Below are 11,666 nucleotides of genomic sequence, written 5' to 3'. Positions count from 1 at the left end.
CGCCATCGGCCCCTCTGGCCAACACCAGTAGGCGGTAGGGTCAAGTGTCTTGCCCAAGGACACAATGACCAGGACAGAGAGAGCAGGGGGATCGAACCGGCAACCTTCCGGTTACAGATGAGCTTCCCAATCCCCTGAGCCACAGCTGAAACATGGGCGCTACATTTTGATACAACAACAACAACATCATCATCATCTAACAGCACTGAGATGCATGCAATCATGATATAAGGTGATAAATAACAAATCACCAGAAAGCTCTTTAATTTTGGATCACTGCTTACAGTGGGCCTGCATACCAAGAGACCACATTAACAAATTTGTCTTATCACTCACACACTCACACACCTCTAACGGAGGTGTAACTTTGATGCAATCCAAGTCTACTCATCACCTTTACAGAAATAGATTGTGATAAACTGATATTGTCCAGATGATTATTTGCACATTTCGTTAAAATTCAGTCTAGTACAACGCCAACCACTACAACCTTAGCAATAAACAGACACCTGAATTCACCTTTACTGGAAAACGTAAAAAACAAGACTTGCCATACAAGTTTCCTTAAGGCAACATATATGGCATACCTTTTCAGCGTAACTGCATGTGACGAGTGAAACTGCTAAACTGTAACAAATAAAATGACGAAGGGGGTCAAGAATTGAGTGAAATAATATAGTTTTTAAAAAGAAACTAGAGGATGAGGCTCACTCAATTCAGATCCCGACTTAACCATTTCCGCTTGTGACAGCTGATGGCCCTGGGTATTTCGTATTTTCACAAAAACTGTGGACCGATGGGAGTCCTGAGTATGGGATGCTTTACCTGAGCTAAACCTGTCTTGATGAGGAGTGGTAAACTGCAGTGTGTATTATGCTTGGCATGAGGGCTCGATTTACTTGATTTAAATCAGACACCTACATTCCCTAATCAGAATGAGATGTCAGATCAAATTTTGTGTATGTTTTTCATCCACTGCAAAACAAGCAAAAGCACACCACCCACCCATGCAGAGGTCCTTCTGTATACCACACACATTCAGTGCTCTTTTCAGCTTTGCACTGAGGGTCTATAGTTTACTGACGGATGTGAACCAAGGCGATCAAACTTGACTTACGCCCTTAGCTTTCGCTAATCATGTGACAGGTGGAAAAAAAAAACTAACCAAAAAAAAAACTTTGCTGACCTGAACCAGAAAACAAGCAGCTGACGAACACCTGATAATAAAATACAGCACTCTCAGATAACACGCTCATTTCCAAGCAAAAGCAAAGAAAAACATTTCACTGACCTCATCATTGTTGTTGTTTTCAGCCATCACCGGTGAGGACCAACGTCCAGCCATTCCAACCCGGACACCAGACTCGTTTCGTAAAAGCTCTGAGCCCGAGGTGAGCTGCCAGCCACACGGCAGCACCACGAAAAGTGGCAAGAAAATACCGCAAAACATGATTCACTTTATCCCGGAGCCAGTTCCATTCTGCTGGGAAGCTAACAGGACATCCGTGGGCTGGTTTACTCTTTTAATTCCCGGGCGGTTAGCCTAAAAATTAAGTCGAAGACCTCAAAAACATGTCCCGGTTGTCGTATTTGTTACTGGTCTTAAATAACTTGTTTTCAAGCGTTCACACAGTCCAAGCTCAGATTCAATCCCGTTGAACATTTTGTACACCTTACTCTAAAACTCCTCCCACTGCTTTCCCAATCAGACATGTGCCACGTTCACGGACTCCTCGTAAACCCAGAAGAAGCAAAGGAACGAGTGCTGGAATGCAGACAGCAAAAGGTAAACGGCAAATACGAGGCTGTTAAAATACGTTAATATGTGTATTTAAAAGCTTAGTTTATTAGAGGTATATACTCCAGAGAACCAGCCTGTTCATTTATTGCCTCTATAATAGACATTTGTTTATGGTCTATATTTTTTGACTCATTTGAGCTACCTTACAAAGTCCTGATGTGCTAAACATCTCGTGTATTTCATGACGTATCTCATGGATGGCCTCTTTTAGCTCCAAAGAGGCAGGAAATCACACAAAAAACCGATCGGTTTTCTGCCCCGTCTTATTGTTTCAGGTTGCCTTGCAGTGTTCGAATGTCTGATATAACTTCCTGTTTGCAAAAATCATATTGAACATCTAAATTTGCAAAAAAAAAATTGTACAGAAAACAAGTGCAACAATATGTTTTCAGAGTAAAAAGTATTTATCGCCATTAGAAAAAAAAACATTTCGCACCTACTCCCACCTCGATATATATCAACATATTTTAAAAAGGGGTGTTGGATATTGTTTGGGTGTTTATTTTATGTTTTTGCTGTGTATCACATGGAGCAATGTTCATTTTTGAAAATAAAAAGCACAGTGACTCAGTAAACTCACAGTTAAAGTCACTACAGTTTAATGAATATCAGAAAATTGCGTTAAAACTGCCAAGTTTTTACTGTTTTAAAGTTTATACGTCAATATGTATGTGCAGGTTTTCCAGCAGTACAGTAAGGCAGTGTGTATGAACCTGGTCAGTCAGGGCCTGTTTTGCTTATGATGTGAAGTTAATCTCTGGGCTGCTGATCATTTGCCTTTATTTAAAAAACTACATTTAACTGTGGGAATTCACATTTCAATTTACTGTCCAGTATTTACTCTGATACTGAAGACACAACCCATTCTCCATTTTATTTACATGCCTATTCAAGACCGAATTTCATTTTTAATGAAACATGATTTCAGTCATCCACAAACACACAAACAATAATATAGCAGACAATAAATCTGTTTGTCACTAAGACAGACCGCAGGGCTCAGCAGTGACTCAGTGATTCTTCAGTCCTGTATCGACTGGTCAAAGACTAAAGCAGCATCAAGTGAAGTGTTGGAATCATAGTGACCTCTTCTCTGGTTCCTTGCCACGGGACACAAGTCCTGTTCGCACCACCTGGAAAATTTAAAAAAAAAAAGTGACAAAAAAACAATGATAAATAGTAACAAAATTATAGTGCATTTTTAAAAAATGTTTTAGACAACTGCAAATTTACATTTATTTTTTTTTACCTGAGAGCTGCATAGGTGTCAGATGGAGAAGCTCCTTTCCAACATGCGTGATCAATAAGAAGGGCTCCTGATAACAGAGTTGGGAATGATAACAAGGTGCATAGAGGTAAATGTGTTTATTGTTTGAATGTTTGGCCACGATAACAGTACAGCTGACTGATTACATTACTGACTTAGAAGTTTGTTAGACTGAAAGATGTCAGCTTAAGCTTATGTTTTCAAAATGCTGATTTAGTTAATAACTTAATTACAAACTCAAAAAGCTGAAAAAAAAGCAGAAAACATTTTAGTGAATATTTGACTTAAGCTTAAAATTATTTATAATTATTTTTATGTTGATCAGCTAACCTGTAAATTAACTCATAGCTGCAGCTCTGGTGTGTGTGTGTGTGTGTGTGTGTGTTATACACCTGTGTAGATGCGAGCCAGGCTGTATGCCAGGTCTCTTGCTGCTAGCTCCAGGTAGCTGGGTGCTCTGGTTGCTGCTACCTGAACAAACTCTTCCAGCTCGCAAAGAGCTCCGCCCACTGCTGTCACAGCTGGGGCCAATGAGGAAACGCTGGAGGCGCCAGCCAGCAGAGACTATAACACAAAGAAAACAAGCGCAGTTCACATTTTTGTTCTGCTCAGTCACAAAGAAGATTTTTTCATTAAACTTGCTTTGACCTTGGTATGGCTGAAGTAGGCATGAAGAACCATCCCTGAGCTACGAGCCACACACCGCAGCACATCCAGAGACAAAACATTTGTGGTACCTTCCCATATGCTCAAAACCTGGAAAAGGAAGAGATAAGTTAGTCTTTCACTCTTTTTTGTAAATCTCAAGCTATCACACCTCTAGTATCAAACTCACCTGTGCATCACGGAGTATTCCAGGCAAGCCGGTATCCTCGATGTATCCCTGGCCACCAAAGCTTTCCAAACCCTCCGACACCACAGCCACAGCCTGAGACAAACACAACACTGAAACAATCAGACAATCAAAACAGGCAAATAACAGCTAACGCTAGCATTCACACAAACTGTTCACCTGCTTCCCAGTGTACAGTTTGACGACCGGAGTGAGCAGCCGGAGAAGGTGAGCATCGTGCTCGGTTGCCACTCCACTTTCTTCTCGGCCCAACAGACGACACACATCCATCACCAGAAGAAAGGCCCCTCGAGACTCTACCTGTAGTGTGAGAAGCATGTGTCCTGAAGCATGACAGAAAACACTGTGTGGAGTTTGTTCACCCCCTGCCAGCTTACCTCCATTCTAGCAAGAGTCTGCATGTGCAGTGGGTGGTCTTTAAGAAGCTTTCCAAAGGCAGTGCGCCGAGTGGCATAGTCACGAGCTAACTGGAGCACCCTGTGAAGACACACAGTTACACAAATGTTTAACCAGCTTACTCATGCTGTGCTTTAAGAAATCAGCACAGATTCAAGTGTGGTAGTAGGAGCGGTGTCCTGCCTTCTCATAGCGGCTGCTGCAGAGACGCTGTTGTGGATCCTGGTTATGGTCAGCATATTAGCTATGGAGGACACACCTCTCCCCTCCTCTGAGAGCTGTTGAGGAAAACAAGTTTTCAAAGATTTGGACACATTATAGAAAAAAAAATTACAAGGAACATGGCTTGTCTTGTTTCTCTAACAGTGAAGGTTGGTGGAGTGGACCATAAACTGCCTGAAAATGTCCATACCTTTAAACAAAAATGTTGGATGATTTCCCTCACAGTGATTAATTACACTTTTGCCATATAACCATGTGTTATATAGCAAAAGTGTAATCACACTGTGACAAATTTCTGTAAAAATTCTCCCCCAGCAGGGTAATGCAGGATTTGTGGTACCACACTCGTGTCCCCCATGCTTAAGTGTTCTGTGTATGCACCCTACACAGCTCTGCTTGTGTTACAGTCCAAAAAGGCCAAGATTATGAGCTTGACACATATAGCGCTATGAGTGAGTCCAATTCTGAGCTTTTAAAAAGTGGGCCTGAACAGGAAAGGGAGCAAACATTATTGAAAAGTCAACCAAAAGAAAACAGCAGGAGAACCGCAGTCATTGTTTGCAGTGGACACTTTTCCTTATTTTTAACACTCAGTTTCACTTCAGCTTTCTTTATGTTGTAACTTTGGTCTTCCCCGCAGCTAGCTGAAGGCCCAACAACAGCAAGAACAGACCAGCTGTTCCACATATTGGTCACAATATGCCTCCTGCTGACAGTAAACAAATGCAACATGTAAGTGACTGAACACAAAGCTCTGTGTAGGACAGGCACGCAACCATGCTTGTTCCTTAATGCCCCCCACCACACTGCAAACGCTAGTCAGAAACCTACACGAGAAGCACAACAAAGAATCCGAGGGATTGACACCACCTCAAAAATCCCCACAACCCAATGTCAATTGGTATCCACAGGTTGCACAGGAGCAAGCCTGATCCAAAGAGGCTTACATGAATTGAAGAATTTACAACATCCTGGTGTCTGGAGAAGAGCCAGAGACAAGTCAATGCTACTTTAGAGGCAAAGTAGTAAAAGGAAAAAATTAATCTGTTCTTACCAACAACGAATGCAGATCTCTACTTCTTGTTTTGGTTTGCTGTTTTTTCTGGGCTTGTTTTCCTTTAAATGATTCTCTCATATTAATTTAGCTGCAGCCATTCACAGCTCATTATCTCATGCTGACTGAATGCTACCTGCCCGAGTGCTGCCGCTGGAGCTGCAAGCAGCTGGCACTCTCATGAGTTGCACATCTCAAAAAGTTTCTGAGGATTCAGTGGGTTAAGTGCTACAAAAGTTGATTTGTGTTTTTACAAAGCACAGTGTGTACTTTTTTGTTACTGAGGAGTGGCAAATAAAATCACTGTGAATTTTTCCACCTAGCACACAAATGCAGGAATGGTTCCGCTTATCATTGCTGCACATAACTTGTTTTTGTGTGTGTGTGTTTAAGCAATTGCTCATATCTGCACAGATAGGAGACAAAGCCTATAGTTTGTCAATAAATTGTTATATCCAATGACCCAGCATGTGTAACTGACCCTGCGCGCTGGCAGGCCGTCCAGCAGCAGCTCAGCAGTCGGCATTTGCCGTGTCCCCAGCTTGTCCTTCAGTCGCTGAACCTCAATACCCCTCAATCGGCCATCCTCATCTCGACTCACCTCCGCATAGAAGAGAGACAAACCTTTGCTACCCTGTGGGACAGAGAACAGCAGTCAATTATATCACTCTGCAAGTCATTGACAATGCTTTGTGACCGATGTCAGCAGTACTGGTATGGTTGCTCCGGTTTTGTCCTGCACTCTGGCCAGTGTAAGAGTCATGTCTGCGTCCGTAGCAGACGTGAACCACTTGAAGCCGTGGAGCTTGTAGGAACCATCTGTTTGTGGAACAGCCACCGTCTCAGTGCCGCTGGCTGAGGACAATGAAAACAACTCATGAAGCATTACAACAGTTACTCTTGTTCTGCATGACAAAGCGGGAAAAAAGTATGCAAACAAAGAATCTCCTCCACAGATATCTGATCCCTTGAAAAGCAGAATTACAACACTGTTGTACTGCAGCTCTTAATTTATAGATTGAATCTGGGACTGATAAATGCAGAAAACAGTGTCACTACTTACCCACATCAGAGCCTCCCTGTCTCTCTGTCATCCACTGTCCGGATGTCCAGAAGCGTTCTGGATGGCGGGTGGTCAAACGACTATAGGCGTCTTCTACTGGCCACGAAACACCTAAGGACTTCTCATACACAAATCCAAACAATCATTCACTGTGCTTACAAGGAAAAACAGAACTGGGGTAAGCAAGTCAAAAATATGTGTACATTCACTACTATACAGCCATAACAGCAAAATATAGAGTTTTATTCAGTTGCTCATCAATCTAATATACAGTTCCCTCAAGTACATGCTGCTGTTTTAAACAAAAGCTGGCACATTTTACATTTTTTTTATTAATATTATCAACATACACTGTGCAAACTGATTGGAAGGCAAATTCTCCTTAACACAAACAAGAAAATAAACAGCAAAAACATAATCTCTCTATAAAAGAGATAAATAACACAATAAAAGATAATACAAATATACAATATAAAAGGAAATAGGGTGCAAAATGCATATAGTGCAAACTGTTCCAGATATGGCTATGATTATGTGGTTCCTCAGCCAGTTAAAACAATTTTACTGGGGTGACTTGATGGACTGATTAAATTCTTGTATAACTTTTGAGATGAAACTGTCTCTGAGCCTTTAGTCTCAGCATGAAATTGTCTGTAGCGTTTGACGGATGGGAGGACGATGAATTTATATTCTTAAAATGCCAATGTTTTAAACTACATTGGCTACAATATTCTTCACTTAATTCAGTTTTAAATGATTGGAGGTAAATCCCATTACTAGTTCTGTTGTTCTAATCAGTTTGGCTTACAGGACACTGTATTAGTCATGTTATTCACTTCTTTAAACACACCTGGATAACTTTTGCAGCTCCGTCGGTCATAGCAAGAGGACAGGTGTAGAGGCCAGATGAGGGAGAGAAAAGATACAGCTTGCTCATCTGGTACACACGACTAGGAAACACATACATACACTTTTTGGAAGATGACAAAAACACGTTACTGAAGTGAAATAAGACACATGAGCTAAACCGAAAAAAGGAAGTGCAACGGTCTTCTAACCTCCACTCGCCAAATGACCTCTCATAGCCAATGGCAACGAGTCCTTCCTGCGCTGACAGGTCTTTCATGCGTTTCCAAGCATGGGAGGTCACAATGTGATCCACTCGGCGACCCCAGGGATCAAAGTGCACCAACCGTGGAGGATTGACCTCACACTCTCTACCCCAGCCATCCACCTCCTTTGCCACGTGTTCTCCAAATGCACACAAGTCTGAGAGAATCACCTGTAGACAAATTTATACACATACTATTCACACACATACACATACATATATATATAAATTTTGTACTAATGTATGGTGACCTTGAGGGTCTTTAAAGGTGCTTATTATTACACACAATATATCGCAGACCTTATGAAACAGATCTCAGCCTGTTTACCTGATAGGACAGCTCCTCCCTGGCTTTTTAATAGTAACAAAGACCAAAGTCAAACTCTTATTGCTTTTTATAAAATGAATTCGTGCTGGTGCAACAAAACTTAAGGAAAAATATGGACTACATATGTAACACTGTGCATATACCCAACACTTCTTTCAAAAAGAAAACAAGTTATGAGCACATTAAAAAACAACAACAACAAAAAACACATTATAATATAGTAATATACACCTAATATGGACATTGTTATTTAATGGGCCTGTTGCTCTTGCTCTAAAACTGGTAGTATGACACCCTTTCTTGGGAAAAACATGTAACCCCTGCTCACCTGCTGGGGTATGTGTCTCTTCAGATATCCTCTGAGCAAGGCATCTTCTACAAATGGGTTCTTCAGCACTGGGTTTTCCTGAAAGAAAGGCCCTATCCTGGCTCGGGTGAATGGCAGGTAGCCTGCTGCCTCCCACAGCTGTTCTTCATTGGATCTTCTTCTGCCTGGCTCAGCTACAGAAGCTGATCTGACGTGGATCAGTGGTCGAGGTGAAGGAATGACACACCACAACCTGCAGGAGCCTCCGGCTACACGTCGGCTCAGGAGGGCTGAGGACACTGACATGGCCCAATACCTTCAGTCTGAGGTCTGACTAGGGACACAATGCTAATGCCACTAGAGCAGGGACAGGTGACATTTAGATAAAGGCAGGAATGTTTCAGGTTTTTTTTTAAATGGGGTGGCACGGGGCTGGTGAGTGGCGTCCAAGAACTAGTTGGATCAGGTAAAAAAAAAAGAAAAAGAAAAGTGAGTTATAATAATTTTAATTTGCACAGACCTCCTTCTCCATAGACATCTATCTGGAAATACAGTAATAACAAAATACAAGCCACACTGAAGCACAAGAAGTAAGATAACAAGCTAATAAAAATGAATCTGGATAAAACTGTTAATGGGTGTCATTTTTAGATATAAATAAGGGGGTCTCACACATCCTTTGTTTAGAGTTTGCAAAGTAAGCGACAGTAGTGGACCAAACCAATGTTAAGTACAAGAGGGGAAGTCCATCTTTCAAATTAAATCATTATTTTCCATTAATATGTAAACCAGTAGCATTCACGGGATGTAATAATATTTAAGCTCAAATAGTTACTTTGAAGCAATAAACTAATGGCAAGGACAAGTTGTATTGAAGTATTAAAGAGGACAACGGCACCCTCTGGGCAATGCCACCCCAGTGCCCTTTAGCACCACCCCTGGTCCACCCAGAGGCAGAACAGCATTCAGCTGAAAGCAATTTCTGTATATTTGGTTTTTACTTATTACTCAGAAAACAGGCGCATTTTTACTGATTTACTGATTCCAGATAGGATTAGCTTCTTTGTTTCTCCATTGCTGATACTTATTTCTTTATGTAAATTTATCTAGCTGGCTTACAGACCATGGAGAAGACTGACAACCAAAGAAATGGGTCAAAGTTCATCTGGTTGCGTCGTTGCCTTTGTGCAGATATTATCTTACCGCTTGTATTCCAGGGTTTCCTTTATATTATTTAAATATATTTAAATATTAAACAGAGGCATATACTTGCTATCCTCTTCTTGAAACCCTTTATCATAACGCGTACTCTTCGCACTCCAACCCGACAACAACACAGCAGTTAGCAAGGACGTTCAACAAAGTTGTGAGCGCTTTATTCACGGGCAAGCTTACACAGACAACGCTGAATTAGTTTCAAATGAAACTTAAAAGCTTCCTAAATATCAAAGATATAGCTGCTAGCAGTCATCTTACCAAACGTTTTCCCAGCTGCGTTCACGTTCACGGCGGCAACTTAAGTTTCGCCTTCAAAATAAAAGTCTCTCTTCGTTTAAAGGTTCAAGTAGCACCTCCTGCTGCTACAGCAGCGACAAAAACAGCACGCAAACACACAGGTGACAAACACTTCTATCAAGGATCTATAGTGTATACAAAGGATAAAATATCGGGTATGATACGTTTATATAAATATAAAACATCCCTTTTAGTTGTTTTTTTGTAACTGCGTTGACGAGATGACTCAAAATAAACAAAGTGTTTACGTTCATTGTTAATTTTTTTTTTAAAGCCAATGAACCTGTTATAGTTCATGAACGCTAGCTTCTGCACCTCCTAGCAGGTGGCAGGAAAGGAAAGATTTTAGTAGGAAGTGTTCTTATGAATCATCTGAGCTTTCAGTAAAAGCCGACGGTAGAAACTGGTGGATACTGGACTCTGTTGTGTGTACTATTAGCCAAGCAGCTTCCACAACATACTAAGAGATTGTGCATCCAGTCAGGTTACCTTCCACTGTGAAGCTGGACAGACTTGTAAGAATCCCTGTAAGAATTTTCTGCCGTTTAAACCTTGTGTTTCATGTCTCATTTATATAAAATAGATCCAAGAGTAGAAAAATCGGATTGAAAATGGATTGTTTGTAAAGACAACGATAATCCACAGAACACAGGGCTCTAAGCACCACCAACAAAACTAAATTCAAGAATATTTACTGTCATGGCGACAGAAATCCCTTCCTGTAACACTATAATTTACTTAAGCCCAAATGTAAAATTTCCCAGAACAAATACTTTATTAAACACCACATACTGACCAACATAATGTGTTGCTGAACCAGTTTTATTGTTCCAAGTAAAGGTTTGTCAAAAATACAGTATCCTTTGTTCCAACGAGAACATAAAGACTGAAAGCATGCACCGTTTAATAAAACATTTCCATGATGGGTTAAAAATCTGTTCAAAAAGAAGGACAGAGGCACTGAATAATTATTAAACAATTCAGCAGTTAACCATTTTTTTTTCTTCCCAAAATGAACACAGAACAGTCAAAGGTTAAATGAAGAAGGAATTTAAAGGAATAATAAATGTACTGATATAACCCAGTATGTAGCTCCTGTTTATGGATGGGGAATATCTCCCAAACATAAAAGATGAACCCGGTTTTCTGTCCAGGTTGGAGAACACTGATGTGTTTTTAGTGTGCAAAAATAAAAATAACTGTGTAACTACAGGCTGCAATACAGAACAGAGACGAGTTAAGCCCAAGTCTTTAGTGTGAAAATGTCACCTGACAATGGACCAAAATGAAGAAATGTAGTTTGTCACAACAACAGTTGACTATATAAAAGAGCATACGCTGCAATAAACATACAAATTATTTAACAGCTTAACCAGGATAGCATGTTTTAAACATAGATTAACAGATGTAAGAGGGTAATAAAAAGGGACAAAATAAAACCACAGGCCCAGAGGCAATCGACAGTGAGAACCTAAAAATACAAACCGGTTACAAACTGATTCAACACATGGAGGGATTAATGAAAACAAACCCCAAATATTCACACATGAGAGTGGGTCCATGGAGACTTGAAATGATGACCAGTTTGTTAATGTTCACATCTTTCATTTGATTTTGGTTTTCTTTAATCACCCTTTGTAAGGAGGTCTTCTATGTAAGCATCTAGTTCATCATCTGTGTTTATGTCAATATCCTGTGGGAGGAAAAAAGGCACGATAATTACTCACTTTCTGCAAAGGGGGGGGGGGG

At 40.7% G+C, this 11,666-nt stretch overlaps 3 protein-coding genes across 4 annotated transcripts in view; all 3 read right to left on the bottom strand.

Annotated features, from left to right (window-relative positions):
- slc8b1 (solute carrier family 8 member B1) overlaps positions 1-1,741 on the bottom strand; it is an 8,212-nt gene extending 6,471 nt beyond the window's left edge. The window contains exon 1 of the mRNA XM_005722239.2: positions 1,292-1,741. Within this exon, the coding sequence (XP_005722296.2) occupies positions 1,292-1,450 (159 nt within the window). The 5' untranslated portion in view covers positions 1,451-1,741. The remainder of the gene's footprint in view (positions 1-1,291) is intronic.
- Positions 1,742-2,377: 636 nt separating this feature from the next.
- On the bottom strand, positions 2,378-9,962 carry LOC102204537 (putative acyl-CoA dehydrogenase AidB). Its single transcript, XM_005722235.1, has 15 exons — positions 9,879-9,962; positions 8,424-8,855; positions 7,715-7,938; positions 7,507-7,606; positions 6,657-6,774; positions 6,306-6,448; positions 6,075-6,227; positions 4,501-4,595; positions 4,299-4,398; positions 4,081-4,221; positions 3,904-3,996; positions 3,717-3,824; positions 3,461-3,632; positions 3,051-3,117; positions 2,378-2,934 (listed from the first exon to the last, which is right to left on the bottom strand). The coding sequence occupies exons 2-15, from the start codon at positions 8,706-8,708 to the stop codon at positions 2,823-2,825; spliced, it is 1,911 nt and encodes a 636-aa protein (XP_005722292.1). The 5' UTR covers positions 8,709-8,855; positions 9,879-9,962; the 3' UTR covers positions 2,378-2,822.
- A 759-nt stretch (positions 9,963-10,721) lies between these two features.
- morc2 (MORC family CW-type zinc finger 2) overlaps positions 10,722-11,666 on the bottom strand; it is a 16,825-nt gene continuing 15,880 nt past the window's right edge. For both annotated transcript variants that reach the window (XM_013914867.1, XM_013914865.1), the window contains exon 28: positions 10,722-11,610. In XM_013914867.1, the coding sequence (XP_013770321.1) occupies positions 11,542-11,610 (69 nt within the window). In that variant the 3' untranslated portion in view covers positions 10,722-11,541. The remainder of the gene's footprint in view (positions 11,611-11,666) is intronic.

The sequence above is a fragment of the Pundamilia nyererei genome, unplaced genomic scaffold, assembly GCF_000239375.1.
Source record: "Pundamilia nyererei isolate P.nyererei 1_Seehausen unplaced genomic scaffold, PunNye1.0 scaffold00006, whole genome shotgun sequence".
Classification (NCBI taxonomy): Eukaryota; Metazoa; Chordata; class Actinopteri; order Cichliformes; family Cichlidae; genus Pundamilia; species Pundamilia nyererei.
The sequence above is the reverse complement of the archived record's forward strand: the minus strand, read 5'-3'. Positions and strand labels throughout refer to the sequence as shown.

Coding starts and splice junctions, on each gene's coding strand:
- LOC102204537 (XM_005722235.1), bottom strand. CDS start 8,708: ATGTCAGTGTCCTCAGCCCTCCTGAGCCGACGTGTAGCCGGAGGCTCC. Junction 6,449..6,656: donor ACAGGGAGGCTCTGATGTGG/GTAAGTAGTGAC, acceptor CATTGTCCTCAG/CCAGCGGCACTGAGACGGTG. Junction 4,399..4,500: donor GCAGCAGCCGCTATGAGAAG/GCAGGACACCGC, acceptor GTGTCTTCACAG/GGTGCTCCAGTTAGCTCGTG.